Raw genomic sequence first — 17,283 nt, forward strand, 5'->3', positions numbered from 1 at the left:
ACTCTTGGAGCAGGAGTTGTTGTCACCCATTGCAGTCCTCCACTCTTCCGAGGCCTCTCAAGGACGTCCATGGCCTTGAAATGGTAATTATGCATGTGTTGAAGCCTGTGCTCCTTCTTGGACCTTCTTCTCCACAGCTAGCTAGATCTACTACCCTCACCGATGCTCATCGGACCCTGGATTCCCCTTTGCTCCATATGGTGTTTAGGTCCAGTATCCGGACCATTAAATGTGTTTCTTATTCTTGTCACTTATTGTTTGCTTCTGCCTTCTTGGTGTGTTAACGAGTTGTTTAAGCTAATCCATCATATATGGCTAGTTAGGTTCGTCTCTTTCTATTATTGAGTTCTACCTTATTTGTCTTTTTTCCCATCACTCGATAACAGAGTAGGTCGTCCAACCGCTGAAAAGAATAAGAGCTCCAAATCCTTTAAAATCTGGCCACTTAGAATCAGTCGAGTGGCATTTTTATTCTGATTGAGACCTCCTTTGTACCCCTATGTTGCTGTCTAGTTGCTCACCTATGTTGGGTGATCAACATGTACGCTAAATGTTAACAGAGTTATTCGTAAGATGTTTGATGGTCACTATACAGTGGCTATCAAGATTTTGTTTGCGACTGTCACGGTAGAGACTTGTCAGGCACTTCAATTGAAACACCCAGTTTAGTCGAATCCGCTTGTGCCTATCACTCCAATTACGAAGCCACCTCTCACAACCTCTGTCTCTAAGGTTTTAGAGTGTATCAGATCTTTCCCCAAGGGGATGAGTTGTGGTTGAGATGGTTTTCGAGCACAACATCTCCTTGATGCTTTAAATGGTGCAGCTGCTGCCATTTGTGGGGATGTTTTGCAGGGTATATCCTGTGTGGTTGACTTGTTTCTTTGGGGCCAGTGCCCTACTCCCTTTGCGGAGTTCGTAGCCAGTACGCTGCTCACTCCTTTATTGAAACCTGATGAGGGCATTAGGCCGATTGCAGTGGGCATGATTTGGCGTCGGTTAGTTTCCAAAGTCACCATAGGTGCTGTGGGCAAAGAAATGGTTGATTGTCTTCTTGATTTCCAATTTAGGGTTGGTGTTCCAAGAGGAGCAGAAGCCATTTTGCATGCCGCCAATCGATTTATGGCCCATGAAGCTATGAATAACAAGCTTTCCTTATTATCAGTGGACTTCCAAAATGCTTTTAACTTGGTGGATCATTCCACCATCTTTGAACAAGTTCACTTGAAATGCCCTTCCTTGGTCCTTTGGGTTGAGTTCACTTACAAGCAGCCAGCTCGATTTTATGTTGGAGTAGACCACATATGGTCATCTACGGGGGTTCAACAAGGCAATCCATTAGGGCCTCTCCTCTTTGCACTAGCCTTGCACCCTCTCACCCGTCTCCTTCAACGCTTTTGTGATTTGTCTTTTCATGCTTGGTATTTAGAATATGGAACACGTATTGGAGATTCTGTGCAGGTTGTTAACGCCCTACAAATCATACGAGATGTGGGTCCTAGTTGTGGTTTGGTCGTGAACTTTGCCAAAACTGAGATTTTCTTTCCCACTACTAATGCCTGCCACTCTGAAGCTCATGGCCTCTTTCTAATGGCTATTTCTAGGCCTACGAACGTTATTAAGTTGTTGGGAGGTGCGGTCAACAATGATCCTTGTTTTATTTCTGAATTGGCTAAGGAGAGGGTTGCTAAGGCCACAATTGCTATGGATGCCATTGTTGTGTAGGAGGATCCGCATTGGAGATATGCAATGGTTCCTTGCTACACTCCCTCTCCATCACAGTGGGTTAGGTATCTCCTCTGCTTATGACACAGTTAGATTTGCCTTTGTAGCCTCTAGAGTCCAGACGACAATTCTACAACGTTATATCCTTCGCTTTTCCACAATTCCTATGTTAGATTCCTCTTGTCTCACGGCCCTTCATCGCTTTGAACGAGACTCCCCAACGACAACTTTCAGGCTTTCTTTGAGATACACACTGCCCTCACTCATCCCTAATGTTCTTTTATAGGTCCATATTTCAATAAAGTGGCTGAGGATTTGTTATTGATGGAATCTTTATCCATGAGGGACATGGCCGTTATTCAGTGTCTTCAGTCTAATCATGCAAAGGACTTCCTCCTGGTTGCTCCGATTCTTGGCCTTGGGCAGCGCATGCTCCCTGTTGAGTATCGTTCGGTCCTCAAGTATCATCTATTGGTCAAGCTATATGAGTGGGTTCAACTTTGTCCTCTTTGTCATTCCGTCGAATTGGATTCTTTTGGTGACCATGCGGCAGCTTGCAAAAACTGTCCAGGGACCAAACACCAACATGATCTTATTAGGGATATGCTCTTTGACATATGTTGTCAAGTTGGGATTGAAGTGCAAAAAGAGGCTGAAGTAGTTTTCCGAGCTGAAGGGACTCGTCAAAGACTTGTTGATGTCATGTTCTATTATTGGTCCCAATGTAAACAATCTTGTGTTGACATTACATATGTGTCTCCTCGGGGTAGGGTAGGGTTTGTCTTCACTTCTGGCAAGGCTGATTGCAAAGTATAAAGAGGCTTGTATTCGGCACTTTCATGCCATTGCCCCTTTCGCATGTGACATTTTTAGCTTTTTCTCCGTCAATGATTTAGATATTTTTGTTGTGTATTCAATATGTCGCAAGGGATTTCACACCTCAAGAAAATTCGTTTTATTGGATTTATGGACGAGTAGGTTTTGCTATTCAACGGGGGTTGGCTGTTGTGTTCGTGGCACGCCTACCTTAGGTCTCTTGTTGTTTTTTTGGTAGGGAGGTCTGTTTCTTGTAGCATTTTAGTTTTCTTCTTGCTCTGTTGTTTGGCTTCTCTTATTTTAACTAAGAACACTACAATTTAAAATTAATAGAAATTGTTGGTCTGGATTTAGCTTTAGTGTTCTCATAACACGTCGACCTTGAGTTGGATTCCCTATATTTGTGTTACTCATTCTTTTGTTTTGGGTAGATTTTTCTATTAGAATATCTTTTATGGGTTGTTACCATTTGGTTTATTAATCACATAATGAGTAGAGCACCAGAAACAAGTGTTTTCAAATGGAAGCAGTACACATCCATAAAATGCCCATCCATAAACTTACATAACCATGTGGCATAACAAGTAGGTTGTCCAGCTTGGCAATTTCAAATTTTTTTAAAAAAACCAAAAATGCCCATTAGACCGTAAACTAGACGCGAGAAACCAAAACGGGAAACAAAAAAACCCTAGCTCTCCAAAAAAAATCCCATCTGTAACCGTCTGAAGAAAGACGAAGGTCATTCTCTCCCTCTCCAATTTTCGGAAAACTTGCTGAGTATGAACGATACCACAGTGATCGATATCATCACAATGCTCGAAAATTAGGTCTTCTTGTATTGAGCTTCTGTTCAATGTGAGTTTCTTGAGGATTTGAACCTGGTTTTTCTGTTTAGGCGATAGCTTCTTCGAACAAAAACAAGTAAGTGTTTGAATCACATATTTATACCTAGTATTTGTTGATAATTTCAAGATCTCTCTGCACTATAGTCTAATTAAAAACAGTTTTGCTATATGATTTTGCCCAAATCTATCTCGGTTGGGTTTTTTTGCACAATTTTGGATTCAGTTTTAATTACTAGGACAACGTAAATAGTTATTGGACTTTATTGTGATTATTTTTTACGTTTAACAAACCTTTGTTGTTCCGCAAATTAACTGATTACATTGTTGAAATTGTTGACAAATCCTTGTTGAAAATAACGTATCATGGCAATGTAATTGGTTGCACAAGGTTATGGAAACAACTTGATGATGAAACTCACTTTGAATGCATCTATATATATAGTCTAACTTTTAGCATTGCGTCTTGTTTGGGCTTATTGTTTTCTTTTTTTGGATATTTGAGTAATGATCATTGTATTTTGTACAATAATGTAATTAAAAACACTTCTCATGTAACTGGCAACCTTTTTTTTTCAGTTATCCTCTCTCAAGTATTTCACCTTTTTATCCTACTCTGTGTTGACTACGACAATAGAAAAGCGTAATCCAAAAGAGATGCCTCAACCAACAGAGAAACTAAAGCCAAGCACTTTACAATATCGATCAAATATGTTAGACATAACGTCCCTTCTAAGGACCAAATCTTTGCAGCAGAGGCATAAAATGTCACGCCCCGACCCTCGGAGCATGAGGGAAAGAAGGGATAAAACAATAAACACAAACACAATGATAATCCGGCAAAAACAAAATCAGACAGCATCTCCCCATAAATTGGAGAATGCCTCCATGCAAATATAAAGAAAATCCCAATATTTTACCATATCCAGACATTATCCAAACCAAAGCCCACAACCATCTCCATTCAATCGAACACAGGAGTCTCAACCATCCAGGGCACTCTCTTGGTCCTCAAACTGAAATCCAAGAATGCATGTTTACAATGCATAATCATCAATTCAAACTAAACATGACACAATGTCCAAAATACTAGCGAGTCAATAGTCCAGGCCACCACTATCACGCCCTCTCCCGCTGATATGAAGAACCCACATCAGAAATAAACACGCCTAAAAAGATAGACATATAGAGGGATTGAGCCGAATGCCCAGTAGGGATATAAAGAGTACTAGAAAAGAATAATAAGGCTGAAAAAAATAACGTGTAATCGATGCAACAATATGCAATGCAAAACTAATGCACCCGATCAACCCAACTGAACCTCCATATCCTCCACCAATGACACCTAAGCAGACGAATCAGATTCCCACCCTGCGGCGATAAGCCGACGAGAATCCACCACACACTACCTCTCTCTCTAGCATCCAATCAATACCACAATCGCATATCCATCAATCTCAAATCGTTAGAGAGAAGATTGGCACACATGTGGTCGCAACCACTCACTGCTAGTCCCACAGTGATATCTCAGGCTGCCACGCCTGGTCTAGCATCATATACTAACCAGCGTGCAGTGACAAATTTCGCGACGGGAATCCTCTATCCTAGGACCATCACAAGGCTCCTAGCCATCATCCACGCACGTGCCCAAATCATCCAACACCTAACGTGAGCCCCGGGTCCATCCTCGGTACACACCATGCATCTAATGTAATTCCTACAATTCATATCATTTACGCAACAATTATAAATACAACATCCATTCATCATGATGCATGAAGACTTACATAATGCCCGATTTATGACCAAGCATTTCAAGGGTTATATATATATTTAGCAAATTAAATTACAAATAACATTAGCATTAACAATAATACAAAGAAATAATGGCAAGCATGCAAGGTTTGTTTCCACTTGGAAACGATCGAGGCGGAAACCAAAGCTTACCATTCAAACAATTTGATGGCTTGAAGGTGTTTTGAAACAAAAGGGTGAGAAATCCCTACCTTGATAGCAGTGCATAAAATAATTCACTGTTTACAGCGTCAAGTCCAACTCCTCGATCACCTATACCAATACACCTGTTTCGTACTAGTTAATAATCAATCACAATTCCTAACTAGTCCAATTTACCATTTTACCCTTGAAATTGAAATTACCATTTTACCTCTATTAATATTACCAAATTACCCTTGATTAAAATTATCACAATGCCACTGACTTATTTCATAGAGTTGCATGCATGCAACCCGATCACCAACTCGATCACTATTCATACTATTCACACGTCAACAACTAATGGCACCATTGTGGTACAATTGTGATCATATTGTAGCCGTGATTATTCTGGTGGTGATTTAGTGGTTCGACATCGACTGTACAAACTGGTACAATGAGTCAAAGTTTCCATGCACTCTCGTTCAACCATTCTAAATTTACTAAACTTATTTAAATAACAATACTTTTTTATAAACCAACTATGATCTATGTGTATTATCATAATCCATACAAAATATTCGTTCATTCAATTAGTATAATATTCTCCAATTAATGAAAACTATATTTTGGTTTCATATTATACCTGCACGTATATCGTACGTATACGCATATTTGTGAGGTATCTCTCAGGATGCTCCAAAGATGTTCGTATGGATCCAAAATCGTCACCAACGCGTTCAGAGCAGCGAAACAACTGGAATAGAGCTTTGGGATTGTCGGAAAGTTCAGTTTCAGCGGGGCAAAAGGACCCCATTCGGGTCAAGGTCGAATCTCCGGCATCCGGGGGCTATTTTGGCCGGAAATTGGTTGGGCTAGGTGCTCCTCAGCCCGGTGAGGTGCATGGTGGTAACTACATGTTGAACCATCGCCGGAGTTCGTCGGATCGGAGTTTTTTCTTCACGATGGCCGCGAGCTTCCAAGCTCGATTCCAGTGACTACGAGCGACGGTTTGAGGTAAGGTTTGTTGGGTTACGCTCATGGGGGTCGGGAGAAGCTTTTTGATAGGTTGGCTGTCCAAAACGATGGCCGGAAGATGGAGTTCCGGTGTTGGTCGGTAAGGGGGAGGTGGCTCGTGTGAGAGGAGAGAGAAGGAGACAACTCTCTATTTTTTGGAAAATTTAGCATTTTATTAATTTGACAAATTAAATATAAAGACCATATTGCCCCACTATCACGACTATTTTCAATTTTTATCAAGCCTTATCTACACATTTTCCACTCAAATATGCTTTCCGAAAAATGCCCCTACTGACACTTATATTTACAGCTTTACCAACCATCAAGTTACTAGTCTGCCCCCACAGAATGTTTCATTTACAAAATTTCCAACAACTTATTTTCAGTTATGCCATTGAATTTTAATTAGTTTTTCTAATACGTTTTAGATTAAATACTAGGTCCGATTTAATCCGATTCACAACATTCTAAATTGACACTTTAACAATTAAATTCCTCAATTTATTTATAGAATATTTGATTTAAAATTATTTTTGGGTGGGGTATTACATAAAATGTGTCTTCGTAAGACACCATTCTGGCTTATATACAAGAAAACTCAAGAGGGAATGAGGGATAACATGAAAGTTGGGCTAAAGAAGCAAGAACAAATAACATATGATATTATAAGGCAAAAAAGTATTTTTCGTCCCTCAACTATAGGGCGAGTTTCATTTTTGTCCCTAAGCTTTTTTTTCTCCCATATTCATCCCTCAACTATTGAAAAGTATCATGTTTATCCTTTCAAGTGAGATTGAGGTCGGGAAAAACCTGATCTGACGAACAATATCATGCCACATAGGATTTTTCAATGGTCGGATTTATTCGAGGGATAAACATGATACTTTCCCATAGTTGAGGGACGAAAAAGGGAAAAAAAATTAAGGGATGATGTACATATATTTTACCACATTTTTGTGCTTAAGTGCATTATGTTCTCGGTAATTCTTTATGGAATTAGATTGATATTATTCATGTTCCTTGTATTTTTATGGTAGGAGGAGTTGGAGCAAAGATACGGATCAAAGAGAGGAGTAAATTGCAATTGGAATCATATATAGGACCACTGGAGCACTAATGGCCGCTCGAGCACAAATGACCGCTCAAGCGGCCTAGTATTCCGCTCAAGCGCCCCACAGAGATCGAGCGGAGCTGAAGGTAGCTGCTGCCACAGAAGCTACATCTTTGACCGCTCGAGCAGCCATCACCGCTCGAGCGGAGGTTGACGTAGCAGCTTTCCGAAATACACCAAAATTAGGTTTTTCTGGGACTTTTAAGGATATAAAAGAGGGCGGCCGAGTTGAGGAAACTCTGAACTCTTTTCCTGGGTTTTGAGGCTACAAAGCTCCTTCTCACCAAGCTTTCATAGGGATTCAAGGATCTGAAGGTTTCCTACCCAACAACAACTCCAACAAATCAAGGGGATTTTCTTCAACTCTTTTCCATGATTTCTCTTCTTAAATTTCTTTTTGATACTTTGAAGATGAGTTGTAACTAAACCTCTTTGCTAGGGCTTGATGTAGCCTAGTATGAATATTGCAAGTATTTCAATTTAATGGATGCATAATTTTGGTTCAAGGATTCATGTTTTTAATTACCATGCTTATAGTCTATTGTTTGTTTGATTGCTTGATCACCAATTGAATGCTCAATTAGATTCATCTAGCTAGGACTAAGGAACGAACCGAATTCACGTGTTTTAGTGGAACTGAAATTAAGGAAATCAATTGTCGACTGCCATGAACAAGGTTTAGGGGATTGATTGGTTGTTATAGTTCTTTAGATCGTAATGAGTTGTTAGCCTTGGGTTAAAAACTGCGAACCGAACAGGATTAATCCATTGTTAATAATATTTATTGGCACCGCGAACGAACGAACCAACATATTTAAGAAAGAATCAACCCTTGAATCGGAACCATAATTGTGTGTTTGTTAATTGAATGCTTGTGATAGGATTACTAGGTGAAATCATTGCCCTAGTGTGTTCTTCTCATATTGGTATCACAAAATCTGAATTTTATTTCTTTGTTTTTATTTTATTTTATTACATCAATCACTAGCAAAGAGGTTTAGTTACAACTCATCTTCAAAGTATCAAAAAGAAATTTAAGAAGAGAAATCATGGAAAAGAGTTGAAGAAAATCCCCTTGATTTGTTGGAGTTGTTGTTGGGTAGGAAACCTTCAGATCCTTGAATCCCTATGAAAGCTTGGTGAGAAGGAGCTTTGTAGCCTCAAAACCCAGGAAAAGAGTTCAGAGTTTCCTCAACTCGGCCGCCCTCTTTTATATCCTTAAAAGTCCCAGAAAAACCTAATTTTGGTGTATTTCGGAAAGCTGCTACGTCAACCTCCGCTCGAGCGGTGATGGCTGCTCGAGCGGTCAAAGATGTAGCTTCTGTGGCAGCAGCTACCTTCAGCTCCGCTCGATCTCTGTGGGGCGCTTGAGCGGAATACTAGGCCGCTTGAGCGGTCATTTGTGCTCGAGCGGCCATTAGTGCTCCAGTGGTCCTATATATGATTCCAATTGCAATTTACTCCTCTCTTTGATCCGTATCTTTGCTCCAACTCCTCCTACCATAAAAATACAAGGAACATGAATAATATCAATCTAATTCCATAAAGAATTACCGAGAACATAATGCACTTAAGCACAAAAATGTGGTAAAATATATGTACATCAAATACCCCCACACTTAGCTTTTGCTCGTCCTCGAGTAAAACAAAATTAAAATAAAAAAAACTAACTCACTTTCGCAGGAATCGCGGTGGCACTCAGCATGTGACACAAGCCTTTAAACCCCTAGGTGTCCCTAGTGGACGAGTTATAGTCTCGTGAGGGTTTACCAAAACGGTACCCACAAACATTTAAAATAGTCCTTCCAATCTCGCTCAAGCACCAAAAATGTCTTATAAACTGGCCATTAGCTAAAGAATATCACAAAGAATCATGCTCAAATATATATGTATAGAATTAGGCCAACATCAACACAACATATCTCAATTGAAATAGTGCACATTCAAACTCAATTTCAACTTCTCACCAGGAATACTCTCAAGATTCACTCAATTTAGTGGGAGTAAAGTGTTTGCACTCAATTAATCTCATGAAAATAGTCCTACCATATGCTTGCTTGTCCACCCATTCTACACTATTAAAAACATGTAACTTCATGAATCAAGAGGTCTTTATTCAAGGTTGTAATGGGGTCAAAGGTGAAGGTAAAGAGAAAAAGTGGTATAGGAAATCACAAAATTTCTAAAGAACTAGTAAAGCACACAAAAATTAGGGCATATCTCATCTTGTCGGCCCAATCTTCATTCTCAATATTCAATACTCCACCAATTTTTCAGAACTTCAAGATTTCTTGAATTATGCACATAAACTTCTTTTTTTTTTCTTTTTCTTTTTTTTTCTTTTTCGACTCATTAATACACATGTGTTCCACATCACATTTATTCTCAACCAAATAACATCCCAAAACAAATAAGAACTCCCCCACACTTAATTCTTTTCATTATCAAACTCAACATACTTGAACACCATCAACACTTGAAAAATCTCATGGTATGCTCTACTAATCCCTTAGAATAAGGTAAATAATTGTTTTTCGGGTTAAAGGGTCAAGTAGATAAGTTTCATGAATAAAAAGGCTTATTTAGGCTCAAAGGGCTTTCTAGTGAATAAATACATTAGGATATAGGCAATTTGGCTATAATGGTATCATCCTAATGCCTCAATCATATTCATGTTATCACATGTATCAATATAGTCTCAAAAAGGTTTAAAGCAAGTTCTAGAGAAACATGTAATCATGAGAGCACACAAGAAAGAAATTGGATTGATATGCATAATGTATCAATCATATAGGCACAAAACTCACAAGGGTAATTATGCAAGTCTACATCAAGTCCAAATATGCTTCTTTCTCAATCAACATATCATGTTAACATCGGCCCATGAAAATTGTAATTCAAGCTCAATTCTCATGAAAATTCTATTTACTAACAAACTAATTTTAGACCTAAACAATTTATGTCTCATCATCGCATTGGAAGGAACTAAATAAATTTGTTCAAAATTTTTTTTTCAAAACAAGCTATTCTCACCCCCACACTTGAATTATGCAATGTCCTCAGTGCATGGAATAATGTGAAAAATAACACGAAGAAAAAGTAATGAGTTAGAGTGATACAACCTGACTGCGAAAACATTCGGGAAGTAATTCCCGCGTAGAATTCTGCACTGCACAGCTGTTGTAAAATCATCAATTTCTCCTTCATATGAGCTCGGATTCACGAACCGTAAAATTCTGCAGAAACTAGACGTCCGTATCTTTCTGTACATATATGGCTTGCATTCTGGTTCATCCTGAGTTGTCCCAGAAAATTGTTTCAATTCAGCGCTTTGGCACAACTTTTTCTTTCGGATGGGTTGCCTCCCACCAAGCGCTTTATTTAACGTCTAGGCAAGACGTAACTCTTCAAATAGTTAAATTAGTGAACTTGGAAGCCCACTTTCAATTCATTGGGTTGTAGCAATCGTCTTCCTCTAGCCATGCCCACATCAACACCTGATGCATAACTTCCGTCCTTCATAGTTGCATGAGCAATTGCATCCTCAAGAAGATCAGAATATCCCTTTTCTCTTTTACCGAAAACCACTTGTTGGAGGATATTAGCTTGCTGTGCTTTCACAATAGAGGGAAACAACTTGTTAGTGGATAAAGGAATGGACTCAAAGACGGGAGTATGCTTACCTCTCTCGTATGGCATGACTCTAGGTAGATTCACAGACTCAACCTTAGTTGGATGTCCTTCTTTCTCCACAATGTAATCTTTAATGGTGAGCACTTTCTCCATTGATTTCTCACCTTGTGCTGCCATGAGCTTGAAGGTCACTGTCTCCTCGTTATTAGTCATTGTCAGGGTGCCTTCATACACATCAATTGTCATCCTTGCAGTCTTCATGAATGGTCGTCCCAAAATCAGTGGAAACTCTTCTCCATGACCTTGGCAATCTTGCATATCAAGCACTAGAAAGTCAGCTGGAAAAATCAGTCCATGTACCTTAACCAAAACATCTTCTACTACTCCCTTAGAATATCGAATAGATCGATCAGCCAATTGTATGCCCACAGAGGTCTTTTTGAGCGCACCTACATTCAAAGATTCAAAGACAGAAAGAGACATTAGATTAGTTGATGCACCCAAATCCAATAAAGCATGTTCAAAGTTTTTATTGGCTATGCAACAAGGTATAGTGAAACTCCCTGGATCCTTAAGCTTTGGCGGCAACTTCTTTTGTGATATGACACTACACTCTTCAGTCAGTTGAACCACCTTATTCTCATCCAATTTCTTCTCTTCTTGCACAACAGAAGGTTCCACATCCGTCTTTGGGGTTGTCTTTTGCACTGATGAGGCTTCTTCTTTATTTCTCCTAAGACGCCCTGGAAACGGAATTGGGGGAACATAAGGTCTCACAGGTGGAGCAGGTTTATCGGGGTCAGGCAACCCATACATGATTGCACGACGCGACTGTTGAAGCGGCTGCTCTTGTGCTTGAACTTTCTGCTCTTCCATTTTTGTAGCAACTCGGCTTTGTTGCTCATCACAAAGTGTGATAGCCATGGCATGCTCCCTATTGTTCGGATTGATCTCAGTTTGGCTTGGAAACTTTCCAGCCTCCCTTTGACTCAATGCTTCAGCGATTTGACCCACTTGTGCCTCCAGTTTCTGATGGTTAATTGCCAACTGCCGCACCATGTCCTCCAATGTGGTGGTAGGTGGATTGGCTTGGTTTTGGGTGTTTTTCCAAGAAAAGTTTGGATGTGCCCGAAAACCTGGATTATAGGAGTTAGAGTAGGGATCAAACCTTGGATTCCGGTTGTAGGAGTTCATCATATTTGCTTGCTCTTGCACAAACTCTGGGAAATCCACTCCTTGAGGGCATGTAATGGTGGCATGGCCAGGAACATGACATATGGCACATAGCTCTTGTTGAATTGTACGCCCATTCATCGCTAGAAGCATGTCCAACTTACTAGCAATGGCGTCAACCTGCGATCTCGGTGCAAAAGTGTCAGAATTATTAAGTTCATAAACACCAGCTCGCTTACCTCTGACTTCCGAATGTTGCGTCTCAATAGCTAGTCTCTCAAATAAATTTTGACATTCTGTTGGGGTCATATTCCTAATCGATCCCCCTGCATAATTATTAACTGCAGCTTTGCTATAAACTGTCAGTGCCTTATAAAAGATGCGCATCAACACTAATAAAGGCAAGGCATGATGGGGACACTGAGTTAACAAATTATTAAATCTCTCCCATGCCTCAGAAAACGACTCATCAAGTTGTTGTTCAAATTGCATGATCTTATCCCTAAGAGCATCAGTTTTCTGAGTTGAGAAAAATTTTTCTAAAAATTTATTTTGTACCTCAGTCCATGTCGCCAGTGAACCCGGCCTCAAACCATTAAGCCATTTCCTTGCTTTGTCCTTCATAGTGTAAGGGAAGATCTTCAACCTCAAGTGCTCCTCAGCAACTCCTGTAGACAAAGACATGCTAGAAACCATATTAAAAATTTCACGAATGTGACTAAGTGGATCTTCCGAACTTAGACCATGAAAAGAAGGCATCATGTTAAAGTGTATGGTCTTAAGCTCGTAGTTCCTAGCTGCCGTCGGAAGTACGATGCAAGACGGAGATTCCGGAATAGTGGGGATGTCAAGATCACCCATTGTTTCAGCTGGAACTATTGCCGCCATCTTCTTGTCTTTGGTTGAGGATTCTTCGCTACTTTCACCTTGATTCTTGTTCCTCAACAAACTGTCAATGTCGTCTATGTAAGGTTGAAGCTCTCCTTTCATCTCAATCATTCATCACGTTAGGTACATAAATTAGATTAACTAGTCTCCGTGGGATCGACCTCGTACTTGCATACATTGTACTATTCGTAGACTCTTGTGCACTTGCGAGAATTATTACATCAAGGGACGAAAATGAAACCCGACCAATAGTTGAGGGATGAAAAGTACTATTTTGTCGATATTATAAGTATGTATGATGACAAAAAGGGAGCTTTTGTCCTAGCAAAGAAGAGTGTCCAACTTACAAAGAATGTGATAGAGTCGCGCCCATACATGCTAAGCACCCAAGGCCCAACCGACACCCACCCATATTGGCCGACTATACCCAAGGCCTCCCAGCCCATACCAGAAAACCTTGGGTATTAAGGGAGGCCCATACCTCCCCCCTATAAACAACACCTTAGCTCCCACATCTTTCGATGTGGGACAATCCTATCAATACCCTCCCCTTCAAGACCAACGCCCACATTGGTCGAGCACCATGGCCAGCCCCTCCGCAAGGCATTTGCCCCCGTGGGTTGAGCACCATGGCCGGCCACTCCGTAGGTGCGGCCCCAAGTTGAAGGCAAAACAAGATCGTACGCTCCGATACCATTGATAGAGTCGCGCCCATACACGCTCAGCACCCAAGGCTCAACCGACACCCACCCATATGGGCTGACTGTACCGAAGGCCTCTCAATCCATACTAGAAAACCTTGGGTACTAAGGGATAGGGCTCACCATTTGGCCTGGCCCGAAAGTAGACCGGGCTTGGGCAGCTCGGCCAGACCCCTTGGGAGGGCCTGGGCTCCATTTTTGGGGACGGGCCGAAACCCGAAACCTCGGGCCAATTTTGCAATGTATGTGTATATATATACACATATATATATATAATATGTATATATTTACATATTATATATATACATACATATATATATATATATATATATATATATATGCATATATATGTATATATATATACATATGCAGACAGTGCATGCACTGTCCGCATATATATATACATATATATATATGTAATATATATGTATATGTATATATAATATATAATATATATGTGTGTGTATATATATATTATTGCAATGTATGTTTATATATATACACACATAATACGTCTATATTTCACCCTCTATAAAATATTGTTCAATTGTATAAAAATTAAAGTACAATTATGGCATTAATCAATTGTAAGTAATATGTATTTTTTTAAAAAAGTCAAAAAAAGTCAAGGCCCGAAACCAGAGGCCCGAGCCCGAAGCCCGAGCTTTATGAGCTCAGGCCGGGCCTGGGCCTCTTATTCCCAATTCGGCCCGGCCCAAGCCATGCCCGAGGCCTGAAGATCTAAACCGGGCCCGGACCCGGGCTGGGCCTGGGCCTAGAAAAGTCGGGCCGGCCCGGCCCGATGCCGAGTCTTATTAAGGGAGACCCATACCTCCCCCTATAAACAACACCTTAGCTCCCATATCTTCCGATGTGGGACAATCCTATTAGAATGATGCCTACTTATCTGCTAGAATACCAATGTGGTTCTTTTTGTAAATGTTTTGGGATTTTGATGCATCTAAATACATTGTGAACCTATTCTTTAATGGTAGTTGTTATACAATGTAAATATTTACACTTTTTGCATAATATATTACATTAAGTTCTAGATGATTATGAAAATTTAGCATGTGTACTTTTTTGGCCCAAATCTATAACCATCTAGGCCATCCAAGTTCATTAAACTATAAATTGAACAAAGTGTCTTTAAGTAAACGGATTAGTAATTGTGATTGCTAGATTATGTATGATACAGTAGCTAAGCACGCTGTGCACATACTACAATGTACTTATTTACACTATAATGTAAGTAATTACAGTGTGCAATAATTAAAAACTGTGTACCGTTTAATTAATGTCTTTGATACCTGGAACAAATTGCAAAGCTACATTTAATGTCACACAACACAAATTACTACAAAATGTCAAACTCATTTCCATAATTAAAAATTAATACGAGTCAAAAACTCAATAATAACAAATCCAATGTATAAAAAATTACATAACACCAATTTATCGAATTCTCAAAACTCTGAAATATCATTTGTTCTTAACGATCCAGCAGCGCCACTGCTACTCCCCATGCTCCTCTTTTTGAATATCCTCCGCTTCATTACACTACGTGGACGTCCTTTCCCTCTTCTGACAATTGAATCATTTGAATTAGAGGATCCTGGGACCAATGACACAGCTGAATTTAGTGTCATATTCTTTAATGAAAATTCAATCCACTACATTGCATTGACAAAATAACCTTCATTGTCAAAAACCACATTAGCCAACCGAGAGAAAGATCTACACATGTCATCGTAACGGCGTTGTTCATTGGATAATGTCCAACCATCATAATTAATCTTCACATGTGAATTACATCTCCTTACATATTTCCTCCACCGCGTAAGCACGTATTTATCTGGGAGTACAAATATCTCTAGCAATAAACACAGCTAGCGCATGCCTGCAAACAATTCTCCTGAACTCAAAACCCAAGTATGAACAACTAATATCCTCACCATCATACATCATATCAAACATAACATTCTTCTTACCACCTTCACCAAAGACAACATCACCATATAATACGTAATGAGTCAAGTATTCCCTTCTGTCAATTGATTTAAATCCACAATACATCATTCCAGTCAATTCTTTTTGAAACTGCAAAAACTTTCGTGCAGTGTACAGTTTTTGAATATGCTTCTCCATATAGTAGAATGTAGCACAAGATAGTTGCTTGTGGAAGGAATTAAAATCAGCTTGACTTTCCTTCTCAATATTTTTCCTAAAAGCTTTACTGTATTGCTCCACAAATTGTTTCAATATCGTCTTCTAATTCACGTATCCATTTTGATTCATGCTCTCGCTTCGCCCTGTTGTAGACATTACAACCCAAAAATATTTCTTCACAAAGATAGGTACCCACAACTCCCTCTCGGTGTACAAAGAAGACAACCAAACATTATCTTCCAACTGATAAAATGACATCAACATATGCCAAGAATTTGCAAAACAAATAGGTAATACTTAGTTACAATTATTTTGCAAAATAAAAAACTTCAACTACATTACAATATTTAATTGCACGGATAGGATAATTAATTACACTGAATATTTTTTAATTATATTGTTCTACCCATCTTCGAATTCGTATATGCTTTGAGAATCATAAATGACTCCAACCAACAACCGTCTTATGCCATCATACTCTACGTGAGAACGCAACTTTTCCGACATTTTCTTCATTATATGTCTTAGGCACAATCTATGCTTGGTATCTGGGAATACAACTCTTATAGCATTTTTCATTGTCCTATCTTTGTCATTTATTATACCTTGAGGAGCAACACCTCCCATACAAGCTAGCCATGTCTTGAATAACCAAACAAATGTTTTTGTATCTTTCGAAGATATGAGACCACAACCGAGAAGTATAGAATGACCACGGTGGTTAACACCAACAAATGGAGCAAATGACATGTCAAACTTGTTGATGAGGTATGTTGTATCAAACGTCACAACATCACCAAATTCTTTGTATGCTGCCCTGCTATGTGGATCGACCCAGAAAACATTCTTCAATCTCCCATCGCCATCCCAATCAATCAAAAAAAAGAACCCCTCGTTGTTAGATTGCATTTTAAGGAAATAATTCTAAACTGCAATAACATCACCTTCACCAAGACGCATACATCTTACTTTATAAATAAGGTTACGAGTATTTCCCTCAAGAAACGGTAAATTTTTATGACTACTAGCTACAATAACCCAAGCATTATGACTCGTGTTCGGCCTAATCCCTGTAATATCATTAATCTCCAGCTGCCTTTTCACGCATGGGTTAATTTCCCTATTGCACCTAAAATATCTTGATTGGCTTGGACTTAATTCGTGGTTGTGATTATTGTTAAATTGAGTTATCTCCCACTTACCATCAGCAAAAAGCTGTCCAGCAATCCTTGCCTTGCATTCATTCTTAGAGAATGCACTATGACAAACA

The 17,283-nt window shown here is 39.4% G+C and overlaps 1 protein-coding gene and 1 non-coding gene across 2 annotated transcripts; one reads left to right on the plus strand and one right to left on the minus strand.

The window, feature by feature from the left end:
- The first annotated feature begins 12,658 nt into the window (after window positions 1–12,658).
- LOC120011608 lies at window positions 12,659–12,765 on the plus strand. The gene has a single exon (XR_005471060.1). It is a non-coding gene; the product is annotated as a small nucleolar RNA R71 (small nucleolar RNA).
- A 2,545-nt stretch (window positions 12,766–15,310) lies between these two features.
- LOC120010544 (protein FAR1-RELATED SEQUENCE 5-like) lies at window positions 15,311–16,922 on the minus strand. The gene is made up of 5 exons (XM_038861330.1): window positions 16,467–16,922; window positions 16,206–16,256; window positions 15,800–16,115; window positions 15,541–15,699; window positions 15,311–15,459 (listed from the first exon to the last, which is right to left on the minus strand). Exons 1-5 carry the CDS (start codon window positions 16,920–16,922, stop codon window positions 15,311–15,313), a joined length of 1,131 nt encoding a protein of 376 aa, XP_038717258.1.
- Between the last annotated feature and the right edge of the window lie 361 nt (window positions 16,923–17,283).

The sequence above is a fragment of the Tripterygium wilfordii genome, chromosome 12 (genome assembly GCF_013401445.1).
Source record: "Tripterygium wilfordii isolate XIE 37 chromosome 12, ASM1340144v1, whole genome shotgun sequence".
Classification (NCBI taxonomy): domain Eukaryota; kingdom Viridiplantae; phylum Streptophyta; class Magnoliopsida; order Celastrales; family Celastraceae; genus Tripterygium; species Tripterygium wilfordii.